The sequence below is a fragment of the Sceloporus occidentalis genome, unplaced genomic scaffold, assembly GCF_023333645.1.
Source record: "Sceloporus occidentalis isolate IW3139 unplaced genomic scaffold, rSceOcc1.0.p SCAF_3, whole genome shotgun sequence".
Classification (NCBI taxonomy): domain Eukaryota; kingdom Metazoa; phylum Chordata; class Lepidosauria; order Squamata; family Phrynosomatidae; genus Sceloporus; species Sceloporus occidentalis.
In genome coordinates this window covers 28,987,840-29,011,430 of record NW_028316983.1, presented here as the reverse complement: position 1 = coordinate 29,011,430, position 23,591 = coordinate 28,987,840, and the positions used below count along the sequence as shown (strand labels likewise).

At 44.2% G+C, this 23,591-nt stretch overlaps 1 protein-coding gene across 4 annotated transcripts in view; it reads right to left on the bottom strand.

The window, feature by feature from the left end:
- LOC149315689 (Na(+)/dicarboxylate cotransporter 3-like) overlaps window positions 1-23,591 on the bottom strand; it is a 75,679-nt gene that overhangs the window by 41,752 nt on the left and 10,336 nt on the right. For 2 of the 4 annotated variants that reach the window (XM_089513903.1, XM_089513902.1), the window contains exon 2: window positions 2,002-2,267. In XM_089513903.1, the coding sequence (XP_089370029.1) occupies window positions 2,002-2,237 (236 nt within the window). In that variant the 5' untranslated portion in view covers window positions 2,238-2,267. Of the gene's footprint in view, window positions 1-2,001; window positions 2,268-4,002; window positions 4,067-8,674; window positions 8,686-23,591 lie in introns of those variants that run through there. The other 2 variants (XM_089513904.1, XM_089513905.1) reach the window with 2 other exon arrangements.

Below are 23,591 nucleotides of genomic sequence, written 5' to 3'. Positions count from 1 at the left end.
ATACAGTCACAGAGTACTTGGACAATCCTCAGCATTTCACATACATAATCTCCTTACAACAACTTGGAAGGTAGCCTAGAATCAATGCAACACAGGAGAAGCCTGAAACTACCAGAATAACCGGCAGTTTCCTGGTATACAGAACAGTCAACTGCTACTTAGCATAAGAGGGAGAAGAGAGATTAAAGAGGCAGCACATTCTCAGTGCCTCCAGTCCCACTCCAACCCACCCCACAACTCTGGAATGCTTTTTCAATGGAGGTCTGCCTGGTGTCTGCATTACAGTCTTTTCAGCTCTAGGCCATGTCTCTTGTGTTCTTGCAGGCTTTTAAAGATCCATATTTTAGAGTCAAAACTAGAGAGAATGAAATCATTCCCAAAACTAATCCATTCTTCTGTGTCTCAACAACCAAGTTTGCAAACTGAGCCTGTATTTTTATATTTCAGTGACCACAAAACAAAGCAAGCTATAGGCGATATAGGAAAATCAGAAAAATCACATGCTATGAAAAACATATATCTTCCCCACTTGAGGGAGCACCTCTGCTTCCAGAATGTGCAAAATATATGGCTTAGCTTGACCCTTTACAAGGTTTAATTCCTGTTTTTGTTTCCTGTTTTGTTGTTGTTGTTTGAAGGCAAGTGTTAGTAATCTCTGTGTATGTTTTGGTATTACATTAGTGTATGTCTTTTGGTGTTTAAAAATACTGAGCTGACCTTTACTGGATTGTGGATTTGATTTTACCATGTAGCTAGGTAAGCGCTGGCTACACGGAAGCACCTTTGGAAGTCAAGCCTGGAATGAAAGTTTCAGATACTCAAAGTATTTGCTGCAAAAAATAAACCTCTTTTGCAGAGGTCATATTTCATTCATGCTTTATGTTAAACTATCAAAGAGGAAAAGCTGCTCAGTCTTGGCCTTTTGTGATGTCACCATCTCTATATTATTTATTTGTACTTAATGATCGCCAATAATTTTCTTTTTTGCTTTGAGAAATGTGTTAAGAATAGGAATACTTGCATTAACTATAAATCAATTTTGTGTGTATAAGATCTAGCCAAATTTTAATCACATAGGGGCCATACAGACAGACAGGCCAAAATAAAGCTTCTTCGGGTCACTTTGGAGGTATGCTGTTTAAATGACACACGCATCTTAAGAGGCCAGAAGCTGTGCCAAAGCAGTGCTCCAGTCCTTAGGACTGGAGCGTGGCTTTGGCACAGCTTCTGGCCTCTTAAGACGCATGCATCATTTAAACAGCATACCTCCAAAATGACCCGAAGAAGCTTTATTTTGGCTTGTTGTACAGGCCCATAGTTTCCAGTGATTTCAAAGGAAGAGTTGCAGCATGGTCCTATATGTATCTGCTCTGAGCTAAGTCAGCTGCACTCAGTTCAGTGGGGCCTACCCTGCTGTAGTATGGGACATAGAGTCCAAACTTAATCAAGTTTGGGCAGTGTAATTTTAAGGATATTTTCTCAGAAGAAATCCCACACATTATTCTAAGGCAAATGTACTTCCTATTAATATGTATCAGAGGACAAAACTCATTAATTCTTAGAATCCACTTACACTGCATCTTCCACTGTTGCCTGTTTGGAGCCACAATAACTGTATTAGTTTCCATGACTGCAGTATAGATTCATCCTTAATGATTCTGTGTGCACGTATGTGCTTATGTGCACACACAAAAAAATGTGTAACTTTCAGAGCTTTATTTCAATGACTATTTCCAGAATTTCCCAGCTAGCGTGACCAATGATCATACTAGCTAGGGAATGTTGGAAGCTGGCCGAAGGATTCTTTGAATTTCCAAGGTCCAAAGCTGTCATCTAGCGTTGTCAGGTCCAGTCCTTACACTTGTTACATAAGAAGGAAAATTTAATTTGCTGCAGCTTTTCCAGTCACTGCAATGATGTCACAGGAAAAGACAAACTGGCTTCATTTTCTGCTTTTCTGGCACAAAGTTGGGAAGAAACTCAGTTATTTCATCCATTTACCTGGCTGGCTGAACTCCTACCAACATTAGGATTCTCAGAGCAAGCCTACGATGCAGATTCCACTCTTCAATGGCAGCTGCCATAATTAAGCCACTCAGGAAGAGAAAGTTGGTATCTAGAAAGTACTGGGGACAAACTTTGTTGGCTGGGAGGATCCCAAGGAAGGGGAAGAGAACGATGGGAAGAAGAGCAGTCACGGACAATGGCAGAGCTTCTGTGCACCAGTACATGGCCATTGTCAGAATGACATAGAGACATTTTCCTTCCTGCAAGAAAATCAAAGAGAACATTATAGATCACTCATTTTACAGCACTGGGGACCATGAAGTGCCCTTTACATTCCTTGTTTCCATATCTTCCAATAACAACTCTAGAAAAAAAAATTAAAAAATATTTTATTGCTAGCTCTAAATGAAGAAGACCCACTGTATCAATGGGATTACTACTCACACCAGAGGTGAGTAATTGCACACACATACTCATATCTTTTACCTTCCATTGGAAGCAGCTGTACTATGCCATTCTCACACCATTTGCATACCCTCCAACTGTTTCTATTTTGTCTGGACAATCCCAATGAATCCTCTGGTGTCCCATTTTTTCAGCTGCTTTTCAAATGTCCTAGTTTTATTCTCTTCCTCCCACTTTCCCCTCTGTCCTTATATTATTTCAATTGCTATGAACAGAGTCGAAAGTGTAAAAATAATTTTTACTTAATTAATTCTGCAAGGGAAAAGGGAAAATGGACAGAATCTTATCCTTCCCAGGCAAAGGAAATTTGACATCTTGGCCATGCCCTGATATTGCCTGGCTACATGTGTCCCATTTTTCATCTGAGAAATGTTGGAAATGCATTTGTGCCCAAAATTTGATTGCAACATATGGATTCCACATCACATTTTTGGAATAGCAATAGCAAGTACATTTCTATACCGCTTATCAGTGCACTTAAGCACTCCCTAAGCAGTTTACAAAGTGTAAGCTGGAAGAGAAAACAGAGCACCAAGTTACTATTTGGTGGTGAACATGCCCTCCAATAAGAAAAGCATGGTTGAAGTCACAGGACTTTGGGGGAGCCTGAGTAAAGGCTGGGGGCTGCAAGACAGGGAAAATGGTGGATATGGGAGGCAGGTACAGCTCATAGTATGTATGAATCCTGACCTATCCTGATAAAGTATTCTGGAGAAATCAAAAACTTACACACTTTGGAGTCATTCTGATGGGCCCTAATGATATTGTCCACCTGTGTTTTTGTTTCCTATTCACTTATCAGTACAACTTATCCTGTGCACATGTGTGTCCACAGACATATACACATCCAAGAGGATATTCTCAGTTGACATAAGCATTGGCAATGAGATGTGAGTAGCAACACATGGTGTTTGGGGAGAAAAAAGAAGCCTTACAGGAAACATTAATAGGACTACAAATCACATACATTGTCTTCTTTAATGTGACAGAAATAATCTGAACATACATTCCATCTGAAAACATGTCAGCTGTAAGTTGGGGGAAACAGGGATATGTAACATTTTATTGTAAAGAAAAGACAAGTCATGGGGAAAATGATATAAGTAGTCATATCTTTTCCCTTGCAGAATGAAAAGTAGCAAAGAAAAAATTATTTTAAAAAAAACTTTACAAAGAGAAAGATAAGTATCCATTGGTCCAATGCTCAAACCACTGCACTACACCGGCTTGAATCAGTTATAAGGGGAGTGAAACACACATTCAGAGGACATCAGTTAAACAGATAATCACAATAAATGCTACAAAGCATACAACTGCATGATGATTAACAAAATTAACATATCCAATGCACGCACATAGACTCATAGAATAATAGAGTTGGAAGGGGTCACAGGGGCTATCGAGTCCAACCCCCTGCCACAATCAAAGCATCCCCAACAGATGGCCATCCAGCCTCTGTTTAAAGACCTCCAAGGAAGGAGACTCCACCACTCTCCAAGGGAGTGCATTTCACTGTCAAACAGTTCTTACTAATGTTGAGGTGGAATCTCTTTTTCTGTAACTTGCATCTATTGTTCCATGTTCTAGCCTCTGGAGCAGCAGAAAACAACATCAATTTGCAGCTGTGTGCTTTGTAGCTTTTTTTTGGTGGTGGTCTATTCAGCTGTAGTCGAAAGAAAGACAGAATGTTAGGGTTGTCAGAATGAGACCTAGACAGGACTCCAGTTGTATTTTTTATGGTTGAATAGAAAAGATTTCAGCAGGTGTTGCTTGTCAAGCAACCATGTGACAAGCAACATCTGCTGAAATTCTCTCTTCTACAAAACCATTAAAGGTACAGAAGCCCTCTCTAGTTTGTGTATGGTTTCTGTTGATTACTTGGGTTTCTATGTGGTCACCTAGAATAACCAGAAAAGTTTCAGATCCAAGCTACAGCTCAAGCAAGTGAAGTTTATTCTTATTTGGCAGTGGAAATGACTAAACTTTAGGTTGTTGTACTTTGACCACATCACGAGGAAAAATGAATAATTAGGAAAGACACTGATACTAGGGAAGGTGGGAAGGGAGTAGAAAGAGAAGAAGACCACATGCCCGATGGTTAGACTCAGTCAGGGAGGACATGGGCCTGAGCCTACAGGAACTTAGCCGAGAAGGTCATCTTGTCCACAGGGTCGCCATGAGTTGAAGTCGACTCAAGGGCAGTTAACAACAACATCCAGCAAATGAATCAGATCACTTTGACTCTCTGGAGCATTCTCAAAGGCATAAAAAGAGAAATGGAAAAAGAAGGAGTGTTGGCGTAAAGATGAAACAGTCATCATTTTAACTGATAGGTGGCAGGAAAGATTACTACACAATAACCCACTCAAAATTCAGCACAGAAGAATAAAGCTAGCAAAATATCTGGAAGAAAGTCACATATCCATTAGCAACACTGTTTCAGTATACATAGGGTTGCCATAACCCGCCTGCAGGTGAGACTGTCCCGGTTTTGGCGGAACTGGACCGGTCCTGGTCCGGTTCCGCCAATTCACAGCTTGGGCCCGGATTTGTCCTTTGCTGTGGGCCGGGCAGCGCTCCTCCTCCTCCTCTGCGCGCTCCCGCAGCAGCCACCCACCTCCTCCTCCCCCACCTCCTTGTGTTTTGCGCAGCCGCACGGCTGTGCAACCCGCCCTCTTCCTCCTCCTCTTTTTTCTTTGTGTGCATGCAGTGTGCAGCCCACCTACCTCCTCCTCCTCTTCTTCCTTCTTCACGCGGCCGCTCTGCCCACAGCACTTCCCCGGAGCTGTGGCCGGCGTCAGCTTGCGCTTGCATGCATGCGCACGAGGCCATATAGGGAGTGCTTGTCCCCTTCAGGCTGGCTGGCCAATGGCAGAAAAGCGGGGGCGGGGCTATTGGCCAGCCTCAGAGCCGAGGAGGAGGAGGAGGAGGAAGAGGAGGAGGAGTGAGCCTCTGGGCCAGCCAGGGGGATGGAAAAGCGCTCTTTCTTGGTGCATGGCGCCAAAGAGGAGGAGAAAGAGATGGAGGAGGAGGAGGTAAGAGGAAGAAGAGGAGGGGGAAGAGGAGGAGGAGGAAGAAGAGGAGGAGGAAGAGGATAAGGAAGAGGAGGAGGAGGAAGAAGGAGGAGGAGGAGAAGGAGGAGGAGGAGGGTGCCTAAGAAACATGCATTTATATTAACATTTTTTAAAAATCATCAAATTTTTTTGCATGTCCTCCATTTTTTAAAAAATGTGTCCTAAATTTGAAAATGTTGTCCTACATTTGTCCCGGTTTGGAGGTCCTGACTTATGGCAACCCTAAGTATACAGAATCTCTATTTAAATTCAAATGAAATCATACATGCTAAAGCAAAAACAAATGAAATTATATGGCTGCATTCCAATTGCCATCCATGAAACCGTCAGCACTGCACAGTCTAGTGGCAGCTGATGGCTTCCCAGTCTGTGGGGTGATGAATCCACTCCTGGTTTTACTATGAACTTATCAAAGTGTTGAGTCCTATCCCCACAAAAGATCTGGTGCCTTGCATAGTTCTTTTAAAAATCAGGCTAAAACATTAAAAGCCACCAGACCCCACTGCTACAGTGGACATCATCTCCCAGGTTGGATGCCAGTTGTACAACCCAACAGACTTGGAACGAGAAATGAACAACAGCTTGTTGGCGCTGGCATCCTTGCTGTTGTCCAGCTTCAGTTTTCCAAATAAAAAGCTATCATCAGAATATAATTTTCCTGTCATTTAGGATGAAGGTAAAACTACTGAAACACAAAGTCCATGTTCTGTGTGCCCATGTGGCAGAAATGGTCAAAGTGCACAGATTCCCATAGGAATAAAAAAGATTGAGACAGATGTTTCTCCTTCCCATATATAAAGCATGTTCTACCTAACTTTCCTCTCTGACAGCCATAAAACAATCTCAACCCAACCTCTGAAGCAGTCCTGATGATTTTTATAATATAAATTATTATCTTGCTTGATTACAGTTCAGATATGGAAGAAAGGAGGATTCTAACAAATACATATGTCCTTGCTGTGAATCTTGTGACTGAATTAATTTTCTAACTGTGTAATGATTGCCAACCAAGAAGTGTTTTCCTCAGTTACACAATCACCTCAATTATGACACAGAAGAAAGAAGACTGAAATATTACAGCTTTGTTCTATGTATAAAGCACTGCTGGGATTTTTTTCCTCCAAAATCTCTAAAGCAGAAAATGAAACCAAGGCTGATGGTTATTAAGTAACGTTCACTTATGGGAAAGACTGTCTGAAGACAGCAAAAACTCAGTGGCACAAAACACCACACAGTTCAAAGAACATCACTGAAAGGCAAATGAAAATGACCAAGGAACTACACCAACTGCCCCATGAGGGACATTTACAATATTTCTAAGCTTTATACAATATAAAACTTAGGGGGAGGGAAGATAAGAGGAAACAAAATTGTGATGCATGTTATGGAGAAAGCAGATAAGGGGAAAGCCCTCAGGTTGATCATAATTCATGGTGACCCTGTGGATGAGGCCGCTCCAAGAGTCCCTGTCCTCAACCGCTCTGCTCAGGTCCTGTAAATTCAGGCCATGACTTCCCTAAATGAGTCTATCCATCTGGCATGTGGTCTTCTTCTCGTTCTGCTGCCGTCTACCTTCCCTAACATTGGCCCAGTACAGACAGCCCAAAAAAGGGCAGTATGCCCGTGCCTTGTTTTGCTGCATGAGGAAGCTGCAGCAGACAAAATACATGGCTTCCTCGCGTAGCAAAAAGAACCCACAAAAAGCAGGTTCTTTTTGCAGTGCCATAATGACTCCGCAGTGCACCAATGGTGCACTCGCGACATCATTATGGTGCCATGACGTGTGGATGCTAAGTGTCCATCATGTCAAAATGGCGGCGCCCATCTGTACAGGGTGCTGCCATTTTGACGCCCTCGTCATGTGTGAGGGGCAAGGGGCATCTGGAAGCCTCGCCCCTCACACATGACAAGGACGCCCTATCGCACCTGTCTGTCTCGCACCAGTATCATCTTTTCTAGTGAGTCACATGTTCTCATCATGTGGTCAAAGTATGACAGCCTCAGTTTCATCATTTTGACTTCCAGGAAAAGTTCAGGCTTGATCTAGTCTAGAACTTCTTTAACTGTGCACAGTATCTTCAGCACTCTTCTCTCAAATGAGTTTATTTTCTTCCTATTAGCTTTCTACACTGTCCAGTTCTCACATCCATACATGGTGATGTGAAATACAATGGGCTTGGACAATTCTAACTTTAGTATTCAGTTGCATATCATTACACTTTAGGATTGTTGTCTAGTTCTTTCATGGCTGCCCTTCCCATTCCTAGTCTTCTTCCTATTTCTTGACTGCAGTCACCATTCTTACCAATGTTTGATACAAGGTATGGGAACTCTTTAATTATTTCAATTTCTTCATTTCTAGGTTGAACTTATGTAGATTATCTGTGGACATTTTTATTTGAGATTCCACCTCAACATTAGGAAGAACCTCCTGACAGTGAGAGCTGTTGGGCAGTGGAAAACTCTCCCTCAGAGTGTGGTGGAGTCTCCTTTGGAAACAGTGGCTGGATGGCCATCTGTTGGGAGTACTTTGATTGTGAGTTCTTGTATGGCATAGAGTTGGACTGGATGGCCCTTGTGGTCTCTTCCAACTCTATGATTCAGTGATTTTTTTATTTTATTTTATTTTATTTTGGTTAAGCAGCAAGCATGCCTTTGCGCTTTTTTCTTTTATCTTCCTTAGTAATGGTTCCATGTCTGTGATTTTTTTTGCTAGTAGTATGATGTCAACCACATATTTTAAATTACTGATATTCCTTCCTTGTATCTTCACCCCTCCATCTTCTGTTTCTAACCCTGCTCTTCATATGATATTTTCTGCATACACATTGAACCAGTAGGGCAGTGATGGTGAACCTTTTAGACACTTGAGTGCCCAAACTCAAAGGTGCTCCTGCACCAGGTGTCACTCAGTGCTGGGGTCAGAACTTCTGGGGGGGTTGGATGTCAGGGGATGGGACTTCTGCCTTCTGGGAGCGGGACTTCCCCGAAGACAACTGAAAGCCCAGGAAGGCAGGGAGGAAGGAGGAACAGGCACATGCCTGTTCCTCCTTCCTCCCTGCCCTCCTGGGCTTGTTCATCCTCTTCCCCCAGCCTTCCCGGGCCTTCAGCTGCCTCCCTGGAAATACCTGAAGCCGGAAAGGGGAGGAACAGGTGTGTGCCTGCTCCTTCTCCTCCCTTGCACCCTCCTGGGCCTTCAGCTGCTGCTCCAGAGACAGCTGAAGACCCAAGACAGTCAGGAAGAGAAGGAACAAATGCACGCTTGTTCTTCCTCCTCCTCCTCCTCCTCCTCCTCCACCCTCCCAGGCCTTCAACTGCCTCCCCTGAGGCAGCTGAAGGCCAGGGCTGGCCAGGAAGAGGAGGAACAAGTGGGTGCTTGCTCCTCCTCTTCTCTACTTTCTGCATGCCCTCAAAAATGGCTTTACATGACATCTCTGGTATGTGCTCCATCTCTGGTATAAGTGCCATTGGTTCACCACCCTAGAAATAGGGTGATAGAATGCAGCCTTACCTGACCCCTTTGCCCATTGAAAACTATTTTGCTTTTCCATATTGTGTTCTAACTGGAGCCTCTTGTCCTAAATACAGGTTTCTCATCAGGACTATTAAATGTACTGGGATTCCAGTGTCTTTAAGAGTGTTCCATAGTTTTTCATGTTCTATGTTTTGCTATAGTCTATAAAGCACATGCCAACATAGATGGCTGTAGAAGTAGGGTTGCCATAGTGCCGGACCTCGAAACCGGGAAAAATGTAGGACAAAATTTTCAAATGTAGGACACACAAAAAGTGTGTCCTACATTTGAAAATTCTGTCCTACATTTTACCGCGATCGCAGCGGAGGCCAAGCGGCAAGGGAAAGCCTCCACTTAAGGAGGCTTTCCCTCCCCGCCTGGGCCCCGCCACGATCGGAGGCCAGGATCGGGGCCTCTCCTCGTTCCTGGGACCCTCAGGGCCCAGGAAGGAGGGGAGAAGGCCGGCGGCGATCGCCCCGGCCTCGGCTCCTTCTTGGCCCCGGCTGGGACCAGGAAGGAGGGGAGGAGGCCGGCGGCGATCGCCGCGGCCTCGCCTCCTTCTTGGCCCCGGCTGGGACCAGGAAGGAGGGGAGGAGGCCGGCGGCGATCGCCGCGGCCTCGCCTCCTTCTTGGCCCCCGCAGGGACCAGGAAGGAGGGGAGGAGGCCGGCGGCGATCGCCGCGGCCTCGCCTCCTTCTTGGCCCCCGCAGGGACCAGGAAGGAGGGGAGGAGGCCGGCGGCGATCGCCGCGGCCTCGGCTCCTTCTTGGCCCCCGCAGGGACCAGGAAGGAGGGGAGGAGGCCGGCGGCGATCGCCGCGGCCTCGCCTCCTTCTTGGCCCCCGCAGGGACCAGGAACGAGGGGAGGAGGCCGGCGGCGATCGCCGCGGCCTCGCCTCCTTCTTGGCCCCCGCAGGGACCAGGAAGGAGGGGAGGAGGCCGGCGGCGATCGCCGCGGCCTCGGCTCCTTCTTGGCCCCCGCAGGGACCAGGAAGGAGGGGAGGAGGCCGGCGGCGAGCGCCGCGGCCTCGCCTCCTTCTTGGCCCCCGCAGGGACCAGGAAGGAGGGGAGGAGGCCGGCGGCGATCGCCGCGGCCTCGGCTCCTTCTTGGCCCCCGCAGGGACCAGGAAGGAGGGGAGGAGGCCGGCGGCGATCGCCGCGGCCTCGCCTCCTTCTTGGCCCCCGCAGGGACCAGGAAGGAGGGGAGGAGGCCGGCGGCGATCGCCGCGGCCTCGCCTCCTTCTTGGCCCCCGCAGGGACCAGGAAGGAGGGGAGGAGGCCGGCGGCGATCGTCGCGGCCTCGCCTCCTTCTTGGCCCCCGCAGGGACCAGGAAGGAGGGGAGGAGGCCGGCGGCGATCGCCGCGGCCTCGCCTCCTTCTTGGCCCCCGCAGGGACCAGGAAGGAGGGGAGGAGGCCGGCGGCGATCGCCGCGGCCTCGCCTCCTTCTTGGCCCCCGCAGGGACCAGGAAGGAGGGGAGGAGGCCGGCGGCGATCGCCGCGGCCTCGGCTCCTTCTTGGCCCCCGCAGGGACCAGGAAGGAGGGGAGGAGGCCGGCGGCGATCGCCGCGGCCTCGGCTCCTTCTTGGCCCCCGCAGGGACCAGGAAGGAGGGGAGGAGGCCGGCGGCGATCGCCGCGGCCTCGCCTCCTTCTTGGCCCCCGCAGGGACCAGGAAGGAGGGGAGGAGGCCGGCGGCGATCGTCGCGGCCTCGCCTCCTTCTTGGCCCCCGCAGGGACCAGGAAGGAGGGGAGGAGGCCGGCGGCGATCACCCCGGCCTCGCCCCAGGCCTCAGAAAGGCCTTGGAGCCGCGGCGGCGGAGGTGGCTGCGGTGGGCGGGGCCGTCCCGGTTTGGGCGCCAAACCGGACCGGGACCGGGATGGCACCGCCCAAACCGGGATTGTCCCGCCGGGGGGCGGGATATGGCAACCCTATGTAGAAGGAGCAAGATATATTAGTGAGATTAGGTGCATCAATGTTTACTAGGGAAGGCCATAGATCACCTCCAGTATACTTTCTTCTGATATTTTGAATATATAAAAAGAAAGTATACCTTGCTGGGGAACATAAAAGGGAGGATGCAGTTGCTCTCAAGTCCTGCTTGTGAACTTCTCAAATGCAGCTGGATGTTCAGTTGTGTGGCTAGAATGCTAGGTTATGTAGGCTTTTAGCCTGGTCCAGCATGGCTCTTTTTATGTTCTCCAAAAATAGACATTACCTATAAAGAAAAATTGCATTGGCAATACAATCTTACCCACACTGGTAAGTGGACATGTATATTATACTTATTAGGTTAATGTAGGAGAGTAAGTTTGTTAAATTCTAACCATTAGTAGGAACGCAGTGTTAATTTTGAGAGAATATGGCAGTTGGAAAGGAGTAATTATCAGAAAGGGAACAATGAGGCAGCATTATTGAACTATTTTTTCTTGTAACACACATACTTATTTTCTCTCACTTAGATTAGACTGAGGATTCTGTTGTTTTTAATGTGTACAAGCTTACAAATGAACTTACACATTTAAGAAAATGATTAATTTTACTACTGTATCAGTTATTAACTGTTTGTTGTACAGTGTGTTAGAATTGGTTCCTTCTAATAGCTTTATATGACGTTCTTGTTTCTTTATTGAGGATTTATTCTTCAACGGTCAATAAAATTCTTAGTGTAGAAATAGCAATAATAATAATAATAATAATAATAATATCCTAAGTCATTTTCTTGCAAAGCAATCTGAGTGTAATTGCAAAAAATCAGGATTTAAATTTTTAAAAATTACTTACACACTTATACACATCAATTCAGAAGTAAGATCCACTGTGTTCATTTTAACAATGCAGTCTTATTTGCTTACTAATGTGCCACTTCAATATTTACAACTCCAGGAACTGACAAATAATCACATATTTTTGTTCAGATTTTGTCATGATCAAATCCCCTAAGTCATCAAACTCTTATAGAACCAAAAGGACAAAATATACCTTAATAAAATTTAATCAACCATTTACCATTATTGCATGGCAACCTTTATGAGGAATGCAATACATAAAGTACAATCTTATGTTCATATTGCTGGTTTGAGGCATTTCTGATTTGGTCAAAGTCTCCTGTGTTGCACAATTTGGATGGAGACCAACAGTAGCATATCATTATGGGAGTATAGCTCAGTTTACAACAAAACCAGCCCATTGTTGTTGTTGTTGTTGTGTGCCTTCAAGTTGTTCCCAACTTATGGCAACCCTAAGGCGAAACTATTGTGGGGTTTTCTTGGCAACATTTATTATTATTATTATTATTATTATTATTAACCTTTATTTATAAAACACTGTAAATTTACACAGCGCTGTACATACAATCTTTTTAATTGGACGGTTCCCTGCCCTCAGACTTACAATCTAAAAAGACACGACACAAAGGGAATTTGTTCAGAGGAGGTTTTCCATTGCTTTCCCTTGAAGCTGAGAGAATGTGACTTGCCCAAGGTCACATATTGGGTTTTATGGCTGAGTGGGGGAGTCCTAACTTTTAGGCAAAGTGAGCTGGTCACTTCAGGCAGCAGATGTTTGGAAGAGGGAACAAGAAAAGCAATGTGTGTCTGCTCTGTATCAAGTGCTGTAGGCTATATTTCATAGTAAGGAACTGGCAAAACCACATCTGACTGTTCCTTTCCTAAAAAAAAAAATCCTATGAATTTCATGGGGCCACCTTAAGTCGACAGGTGACTTGAAGGTGTGTGCATGCATGCACACATTCGCGCGCACACACCTGTTTCCCCCCAAATTAGTCTACTGGCTTCAGTGGGATGGAAGATATTCGGATATTATTCCCTGAAAATTGTGAGAAAAATACAGAGGAATCCTCCCTAAATGCAATATGAGGCAGCCATCCCATGTGACCTTTCCGCCTCCATCAGCACACAGATGCAGAGAACCCTTTTTCGTTCCACATCAAAATAAGGAATTACAGCCATGGCCATTACAGGGGGGGAAACCCTAATTCCAATCCAGTTCATTACTGCAGAAAGGAAATAAAAGTAGGAGTAACTTATTAGAAAAATGAGTTATGTCCTAGCTCTGGTGTAGCCTCAGTAGAAAAAAGAGTCCCCAGAACTATAGGCCATTGGTAATAGCTTGCTTGATTGCTTTCATAACTTGCCCTCCCCTGGTCACACTGAGGAGCAGCCACAGCTCAGTAGCAGAACACATGGCTTTGTGTGCAGAAGATCTCAGGTTCAGTCACTGGCATCTTCAGCTATGGATGGAAAACCCTGGAGAGCTACAAGCAATCGCCATAGATAATACTGGGTTAGCACTGAACTATAATGGATCAGATGGAAAGTCTTTGGCTCTCCAGATGTCTGACTGCAACTCCCAAATGCCCTAGCCTGCATAGCCAATGGTGAGGATGCTTGGAACTGTAGTTCAGCAGTATTTGTGGCATCCTGCCCATCACCATCAAGATAGTCCAACTCAGTGCAACAAGGAAGAATCCTAGGTTTGCTTTTCCTTCTGAACTTAAATGGGGTTTGATCATTTCTTGCAGCATCCTAGATGAGCCCCATTACTGAATCTGAACCCTTTTGCAGCCACCCTGGATGACTGCTAAGATCAACCTGTTGGGAGCTGCCTACAGGACCTGCTGCCTCTTTCAAACCTGGTATAAGCAACTCTGTCCTCATTAGAAGCTGTAGTAACAAGCTCTTTCCACACCTCATTAAAAATGTCCCCATTGCCCCTGCCAAGAACACAGCCACCCCCAACCTCTTGCCCTGCTGCTTCTTACAATCATTTGCCATGCACACAGAAGGGTTTGCAGCAAAGTTAAGCATTCAACAGTTTCTTGTAATTGCCATGAGATACACAGCAAGGGCAAATTTTCCTGGTGCCTAACAGGAATTGAAAAGAAAAAGAAGATGAAGACACACACTTTCAGGAAACTTTGAATTGCAGGGATTTGTTTTGCTTTTTAATAAGGAATTGATAAGTTACTAACCATGCTGGCTGGAAGACTATGTGATTTGTAGCCCCAAAAAGTAGCTTTTCTAAGCTTGGCATAAGATGACCTGCTATGTGGACCTCAAATTGTTCTTGAATGCTAATCATTATTTAACATTGGCAATGCTGTGTAGGGCTGCTGGATGTTGCAGCCCAACATCTATAAGCCACAAAATTCTGACCCTGGCTTAGAGAAAGGAGTGGAGGACAGTGTCAGAACCTGATGGCTGTATTTATCCCACCTCCAGAAGCTGCCTTTGAATTGTTTGTTGATTGGAGCGACAGCAGGAGTAGGCTGTTGCCTTCATATCCTGACAGTGGGATTCCCAGAGGCCTCTGAATGACAACCAGATGAAACTGGAGGGTAAATTCAATAAGCCTTTGGACTGAACCCACAGGGCTTTTAATGTATTTTTCAAAGCATGTGCCAACTGCCAGCATAGCTACAGCACTATGAATTGTGGAAAAATTCAGAACATGCTAGCATATCATGATATGTAGAGTGTGAAACTGAGAACCTTGAAAAGTTAGGGGGAGGTAAGTAAGTAAATAAGTTTATTTGTGTAGACCGTGCCATTACAAAAAGAAAGCAATCCGTCAAAACAAATATAACATCAATACATTGTAAAAATCCATAAAAGCATAAAAAATTATAAAATAAAACATTGAATACATCAAATACATTATAAAATAATATATTGCTTATGAAGTTAAAATCATCTTTAAAACAGAATATCGCAGAGAAAGGCAAAGACAAAAATGAGGGCTGATAAATCTAGGTAGGTGTAAGAACCAAATACACTGAGACTATATATGGTTGAATTACAGAGCTGGGAATATTCAGGGATAGTAGAGATTCAGATCTCTCCTGTAACCCAACCATTGTATTTACAGTGCTTCCTCCTTATGATTGGAGTTTTAAAAGCAAAACAGGCTACCTTTTCAGAGATACTTGTTTTGGTGTCCCCTAATAACAAAATGATTAAATGTAAATCAGAGTCATAGTTGTTTGATACCAATCCTAATTCTTTGTATAGGGCATTTCTTATATATTTATAAATTGGACACTCCAATAGGTAATGAGATAGGTCTTCAACTGTGTTGGAACCACATGGGCAAACTCTTTCTTCCCACATGGTCCTTTGATAATGCCCTTGCACCACAGCCGTGGTCATAGACTGACAGTGTAGGGCTGTGAAGGCATATCTCTGTTTGAAGTTAGTTATATTATTTAAGTATTATGAGTAGCTTGTTTGGAAAGGGAGTTTGGCATACCAAGGAGCACATTTTGACAGGCCAACAGAGGTACATTCTAACTGAAAGGCATGTTTCAAGATGTGGGATTTCATATCTTTTACAACTCTATGATAGTTTAAAGAGCACAACAAATCCTTTGAGAGCCCATACAAGTCAATAAGTTGTAAAATTTCTTGATTCCAGGATAAAAATGTTTTGTTTTCAAATTCCAACATTTCTTTGAAACCAATCAATACAAGAACTCTTCCTATCTCTTTAGTAAGTTTCAGCCAGTATTTAATTGCTTGAACCTGAGTACAGTACGGAGCCCACCTTCCAACCGAAGGATAGAGGTCTCAGTTCCTTTGGGCAGACCCAAAATTGCTCGTAAGTAGTTATTTTGAATTGTTTCCAAGTTGGATTTTATCTTAGGCCCCCATATTTCAGCCCCATATCGCATCTGAGCTATAACTTTAGCCTCATAAATTTTAATGGCTGGGGGGAACTGTTTACCCCCTCTGCTCCAATAAAATCTTAATAAAGAGTTGGCTGTATTAGTAGCAATTGCTTTCATATTTTTAAAGTGACAACTCCAAGAGCCAGTTGAGCAGAAATTTAGTCTTAGATATTTAAAGGACTTCACTTCTTCTATGGGTTGCCCATCAATTTGCCATGTATGTTTTTTATATCTATTTGCTAAAAACTAGTATTTTGGGGTTTTGTTTTTTTTATATAATTTTCAACTTGTCCTGTGTTGCTAATTGATTAAAGGCTTTTAATAATCTCCTTAAGCCTTGTTGTGATTGTGACAATAGTGTCATCTGCATACATTAGAACTGATATTTTCCTAGGTCCCAGTTTAGGGGGTACATAGTTGTCATTGTCCCTTAAATCAGTTATTAATGAGTTAACATAAAGATTAAACAGCGCGGGTGCTAGCTGGCAGCCTTGGCAGATACCTTGAGTAGTTGATATTGGGTTTGTTTATGAGCCAGTGATATCTAATCTGACTTGAATTTTAGTATCCAAGTGGAGAGCTTGTATCAGCATCAGCAATCTTTTATCTATAGATGTTTATCCCAAAGGTGTTCTCTGCTGATAGAGTCAAAGGCTGCTGAGAAGTCAATAAATGCAACATATAAACACTTTCGTTTCACTATGACATATTTGTGAATGAGATGGCATAACACAAAACAATGATCTATTGTTGAGCGACTGCCTCAAAAACCTGCCTGTTCTTCTGCTATTATCTCGTTAACTTCAATCCAATCATTAAGTTTTTTTAATGGATATTTGGTATATATTTTGGAAGAAATGTCCAACAGGCTGATGGGACGAAAATTAGCTGGGTCATTTGGGTCACCTTTTTTGAATATAAGGACAACAATACTGATGTTCCATTGGGGAGGGAAGTATCCACTATTATTGATTTCTGTGAATAGAACTGAAAGAATAGAAGCCCATCAATTAGGTGCTGCCTTGTAGACCTCACCTATAATTCCATCTTTTCCTGGGGACTTCCCATTCTTTAGAGTGGCAATTATATCACATATTTCCTTGGACAAAACAGGCTCCCAGACTGGTAAGTCTTTTTTCCCGTCGAAGGCATAGCTGTTAACCTTTGAGCTGTTTAGAGAGACATCAGAGAAGTTACTTCTAGAGGGGGATAGATTTATACACCCAGAATCCTCCAGCCAGCAATGCTATCTGGGGAGTTCTGGGAGGTGTAGTCCAAAAACCCTAATGTTTCTGAGCTCTGTAAATAGGCTATGCTTTTTTGTTCTTTCCACTCCCACTGTGAAGTGTCTCTAGAACATCACCAGTTCATGGAAATTCAAGCATCCTCTAAACGTAGACATGCAGGCACAGAGCCAGAACTTTCCTTTCCTCTTGGTATTCTGCCTGGAATCCAACCACCCCATGAACCTGCTTCCCCTGCTGTGACTTTGCCTCTCCCGACCCCCTTGGCATTTTTAAGATGCTGTTAAAAATGTAACCCAACTCATTTGTTTTCCTAGCAGCAGCAGCCTGCTGGTTAGGGCCACGCAGAACAAACTAAAGTACAGCTCGCACAGCATCAGAATTTAATCCTGTATGGGCACAACAAACAAGTGCCTCTGGCTGCCAAAATCAAACAAAGGCATTTTCCCTACTCAATCCAAAGAGAAATCTGATTATTCAGAGCATGTGCACATGCATACACAAAATACCAGGCTGGCATAAGATTCTGCTATGGGGTTCTTCCATGCCCCAAGCATGGTCGGTTACCAAGAGTGTAGGATCTACTTTGCTCTTTCGTAAAAGTAAGAGGTTCATTAATCAAAACTACATTCAAAAGAGTGGAGCATGGGGAAGAAGAAGCCAGACACAAAACTGAGCTGCGGTGCTGCTCAATGTGATGATTTATATACCGGTACCAGTGCACAAGCCATTAGTCACTGGTCTGCTGTGAATTTCCAGGAAACTATTTGAATATGATGATACTGCATAAATATGGTACCAGTCCCTGACACACTGGAGAAAAAAATAAGTGGGCTCCTCCCTTATGTGGGGGATCCATTCTGGGGGCTCCCTCCACATAAGGAAAAAACATATATGCTTGAGCCCCATTGAAAACCATGGGGCGCATGCATGCGGCACGGTGCACACGTCTTGGGTGCATGTGCCTGTAACGATTCCCCACCACCTCACAATCCTTTCTTTCCTTTTGACCCAATACCCCTTTGGGTTTTTAAAGACCAGTAGCATGGATGAAAGTTAAAACACAGGCCAAGTGGATAGTTAAACAAGAATAAAAGTTTATTTTTAAAACAGAATAGGTAAAGGTAACTTTTACATGAGGTTGTTACTATGGCGGATTACAGACCACCTCTTTGGGGCGGGCTGTACCTGTCCCTTTCCCTGGTGTATCGGGGCCTCAGTGTCCAGAGCAGCAGCCGCTGAGGCCCCGATCCACTGCTTTTCGGGCTGCGGGGAAGTGGCAAAAGGCCCCTTCCCCGCAGCCTGAAAAGGGGTGTCCCTGGGGCTTCAAGCCCCAAGGACACCCCGCGGCGGCGGGGAGGAGGAGAAAGGAGCCGCTTGGCCCCTTTCTCCTTTGGTCCGCTGGGCGCAGCCATCTGAAGGCTGCGCCCAGCGGACCAAACCAGGAAGGAGCTCCGAAACAGAGCTCCTTCCTGCTCCGCGGAAAGGGCACATTATGCACCCTGGCGCGGAGTGAGGACGTCACGTCTGCGCCGCCCCGTATAGAGGCGGCGTGGTCATGACGTCCTCATGGCGGCGGCCGTGCGGAACGGCCGCTGCCATTTTGTGCGTGTGGAATACGCACTAGGATTAGGGGGTGCGGAAGCACCGCCCCTTTCTAATCCTAGTATGCGCTCTGCGCGTACTTTCATGCCCGTCTGTAACGGGCCTATGTCATCTTTTGTTACATATATATAGGTCTGGTTTTAACTCTCTAATAATATCTCTGCCACACAGGCTATACTACCACTCAAGAAATTATGTAACCCAAACCCCTCTTCCTGAATGTGGCTATAATGAGTCTCTCCTCTCTAGACTCTCCAAAATTAATACTGTCCATCTCTGGACAAAGCAGTCCCTTAAGTAACTATTCCCTCAGGAACTATTGGAACCCAGTCCTCTTTTTGACTCTACGGTTCCCTCACTCTCTAATCCTAACTATCTTTCCCCAACTCCACTCCAGCCTTATCCCTCAGGATTCCAAACCCTAACTCCCCCCAACTGCCAGCAGAATCTTCCAACTCCTCAGCCAGCACCTGATTGGCTTAGGATCTCTGGCTTCTGATTGACTGGTTTGTAAGTCAGTTCATCACAGCGCCATTGTTTTTCCCACTATTCAGCTTCAGAGTAAGCTGAAAGCCACGTATGGTGCACCCATGTATGGCACAGACACACTCTAATGGTATGCCACCTTAGATATTTTGGAAACCTCTGTTTCAGCCATGTAAGCCAATTACTTGCAGTACGTCATCTGCCATACAGTGGGGATAAACCATATGTTGTTATTGTTATGTGATTTCCAGCTTATGACTCCAACTTATTGTGTCCCTGTTGTAAAGTTTTCTTGGCAAGCTATATTAAGAGCATCTTTACTATTGCCTTCCTCTAAGGCTGACAGATGCCCAAGGTCACCCAGTGGGTTCCATGACTGAGGAGAACCACTTGTGTTTTTAGGTTAGTCTTAGGTCCCAGTGAGACCCACGAACACTCACAGCCATGATAGCTCACATGCCTTGCTAAGAACACATATACATTCCTCTCCTTTATTTTATGAGTGAACAGGCTAAACTTTGGAGGGCTACATTATCCCACCACCTGAAAACATGGTAGACATAAAACATGGTGAAAATGCCCCCCACAGCCCCTAGAGATCATTCTAAAACAAAACAATTTTTTTTTATCCCTGGTGGTCTGTGGGGGCCACACGCAATCCACAGACTGCCCTTTGCCCACTCGTTATTTCTTTATTATTTGCTTTGGATATTGACCCTTGAAAAGCCAAGCAACATCCTGTTCCCTGATTTTGTACCATTCCCAGAAAGCAAAACCTCAGGGCAAAGAATAGCTAATAAGTGACAAACAAGATGCAACATTCAATGCATGTAAACATTAAACATGCCCAGATGTCATCTTTTAAAGTAGCCATGGATAAGATAGAGAGGCAGTCTCAGGACTGAGATCACCCTGATATGGACAGAGGACAGGTTTAATGCCCTCCCCCCAATGACTATAAACACCCCATCCCCACACCAGTGAAAATCCTACTCCATCCTCATCCCCTGCTGCGATTTGAAATGACAGGGAAATTTCCATTCCTTCCCAGGATAGATTGAAAACAAGGAGTTGGAGCTGTGATTTCAGTTAGAACTGCAATGAGTGGTAAGAGGTTAAATTCCTTGCCCATCTGCTGTAATTCTTGTTGCCAGGTCAGCAACATCCCATTCTCTGAGAATTCATGGCAAAAAAAAATGTATGCAGAGGGCAGATCCGTGTCATCTCTTAGGTCTTTGGGATGTCACAGAATCATAACACAGACATTTCACTCCCTGCTTTGCTCCAGCTAGCACATGGTTCTGGAGGAGATTTATGGATACTTCCAAAATGGCCAAAAATGGGTCCTAAAGCAAATCAGGCCTGCTCTCTTTCAGAAACCAAACTTAGGCTATTATAGTTTGGTAGTGTCATGTATCAGTAGAAAAGATAATAATGCTTGATAAAGTGGGAGACAATGGGGGGGGGACTGCATAACTGGTGGATAGAATCAATAAAGAAAGCCAAACCCTTAGCTTGCAGGACCTGAAAGTATCTTGTTCATAGGGCCTCCATAAGTCACAGAATGCATCCGCACTACAGAAATAATCTGTTTTGATACCACTTTAACTGCTCTGGGTCAATGCTATGGAATTGTGGGGAATGTAGTTTGTTTGTGATACCAGAGCGGAGCCACAAAGTGGTACCAAACTGGATTATTTCTGCAGTGTATATGCAATCACAGCTGACTTGATAATAATTAACAACAGCATATTGTCATGTCTTTCCCCTCATTCCTGGCTTTCTAGTGAACCAACATTGCTTGATGCCAAGCAAGAGAGATATGAGATCAGCTGGAAAGCAGCAGAGATGGATGCCCAGGTTTTAGAGCCACCAAACACACATTTATTCCTCTGATACTGCTTGCTCTGTTATTTACCCCCTTGCCTGGAGATTTGCAAAAGCCCAGTGATTCCCTGAGACTTCAGCAGGTTGCCTGAGACACAGCAACCCTGTCACTTAACCATTTGAGTAGTATTTTCTGTCTTCCCCATTCACATTCTCACAAGGGCAGCAATGCCAAAGACTGTTTATATATGAGACAGGTTTGCTGGGACAGCATATGAGGGAAGGAAGGGTTAAACACTATGCTAAGTAAAAGATCTTGTTGTAATTCAAGTCACCTTGAGAGCCACCAACTCAAATCCAGGTACCCAACTATTTGTGTTAGATTGCCATGTGCATAAAAACCCTCTGCCCTATTTTTGCAGTCCCAAGTAGGAGGTGAAAAGGGAGATTTATTGACTCCAGGGCTCAGTACATACCCTGTGGATAACATTCAGCTTGGAGATTGTGTAGGCCTATTGTAATGCCAAAAATACAAAACATAACATAACAAACACAGAGCTTAAAACCATCACTGATGGTTTACAACTCCCAGAATCAACTAACAGTAGGGCCATTGGCCATCATGACTGGAAGAGTTGGAGCTTTAAAAACAAAAACAAAAAACAAGTACTGGCAATTATTTATCAGAAACCAGAGTTTCTGCATTTAAAACACAACCCATTGCTTTTCCTTCTCAAGTTATATACATAGAACTAGAATGGCATCATTTTCAAAAGGCATTAGAAACTATTAAAGTTGTTTGTTCAACTAGCATATGTACAACACACTTATGTAATAACATATTTACAAGCCTCCAAAAGAAATTAAATATCCATTTTGTAATCCTATTTGTCCTCTTTGAACTCTATGAAGCATTACATGTGTACTTAAAATTACCTGATAGAGAAACAATAAATAATAAACATTGAAAGTATCCCTTCCTCATCGCATGCTGTGATATTAAAGAAAATATCACAAATCTCAAAAATAAAATGTTTTTAGCAATAGAAAGAGTTGAAAGATAGCCTTGAGGTAATTAGGGCCTTGTTGGAGATTGAGTTTAGTCCAAGCAAACATTGACTACTAATGTGAAGCTGAAGGCTTTCATGGCTGGCATCTATAGTTTTTTGTGGGTTTTTTGGGCTCTGTGGCTATGTTCTATAAGACTTTCTTCCTGACATTTTGCCAGCATCTGTGGCTGGCATCCTCAGAGAATGCTATATACCCACTCTCTTCCAGGTTAGCATTCTCTGAGGATGCCAGCCACAGATGCTGGCGAAACATCAGGAATAAACTCTTATAGAACATAGCCACATAGCCCGAAAAACCCACAAAAAACTATTAACTACTAATTTAGACTTATGCAGTTATTTACTGACACTCTGAAATACCAATTAGATATTACAGTCGGCCCTTCTTATACACGGATTTTTTATACACGGATTCAAGCATACACGGTTTGAAAATGTTCCCAAAAAGTATAAATTTACCTTGATGTTCCATTTTATATTAGGGACACCATTTTGCTATGTCATTATATTTAATGGGACTTGAGCATACACGGATTTTGTTATACACGGGGGATCTTGGAACCAAACCCCAGCGTATAACAAGGGTCCACTGTACTTAGAAAAGACACACCTTTGCAGAAGCCCCGTTAATTTTTTTTAAGCAGGTCTGTACTATACTGTTGTGGTGTGTCTTCAGGTCACTTCTGATTTGTGGAAACCCTAAGGCAAACCTATCATCAGGTTTTCTTGGAAGAATTTGATCAGAAGGGGTTTGCTTTTGTCTTCCTCTGAAGCTCAGACAGTGTGACTTGCCCAAGGTCCACTAAATCGGTTTTCATGGCTGAGCAGGAATTCAAACCCTGGTCTCCCAGTGTCCTAGTCCATTACTCAAACCACAACAACATGCTGGACCCCACCCTTCTTTATGCCAGATTAATAATTCTTTCTACCAATTTACTCAGAACAGATATTAAGATAGCCAGTTTGTAATTTAATAGATTCATGGATTTTTTCTCTCTTTAAAAAATGGTGTTATATTAGCCACTATCCAGTTTTCTTTCACAGAGCCTGATCTTGTTCTTGTTGCTGCTATGTGCCTTCATGTTGTTTTCAACTTATGGTGACCATAAGGAAAATCTATCATGGGGTTTTCTTGGCAAGATTTCTTTAGAGGAGGTTTGCCATTGTCTTCTTATGAGGCTGAGAGAGTAAGACTTGCCCAAGGTCACCCAGTGGGTTTACATGGCCAAGCTGGAAATCGAACCTTGGCATCCAGAGTCATATAGCCTTATCACATGGAGATTTTTGCAGCTTTTTGCAGCTCAGATCTGATGTGACTGTGGGTCCAAAAATGCGAATTCACATGATAATGTGATGTGTTATCACACACGATTCCTTTCTATGGGGGCTCCTTCCATGGTGCTTCCGCAGTGATTCCAAAGTGACCCCTCATTTTGGTGAAATCGGTAACAAGCAAATTTACAGAAATCGCTTCCAAGCTCACTTCGATTTCACTCCGAATTGGTCTGGTGTGGAATGCAACTTTGCTTCTACTCTGGTACACCACTGCAAACCCCCTGGGTTGTAAATTTCCCATGATGTGGCACTGCAATTTCCCCCCATTTCCTTTCGGTGGT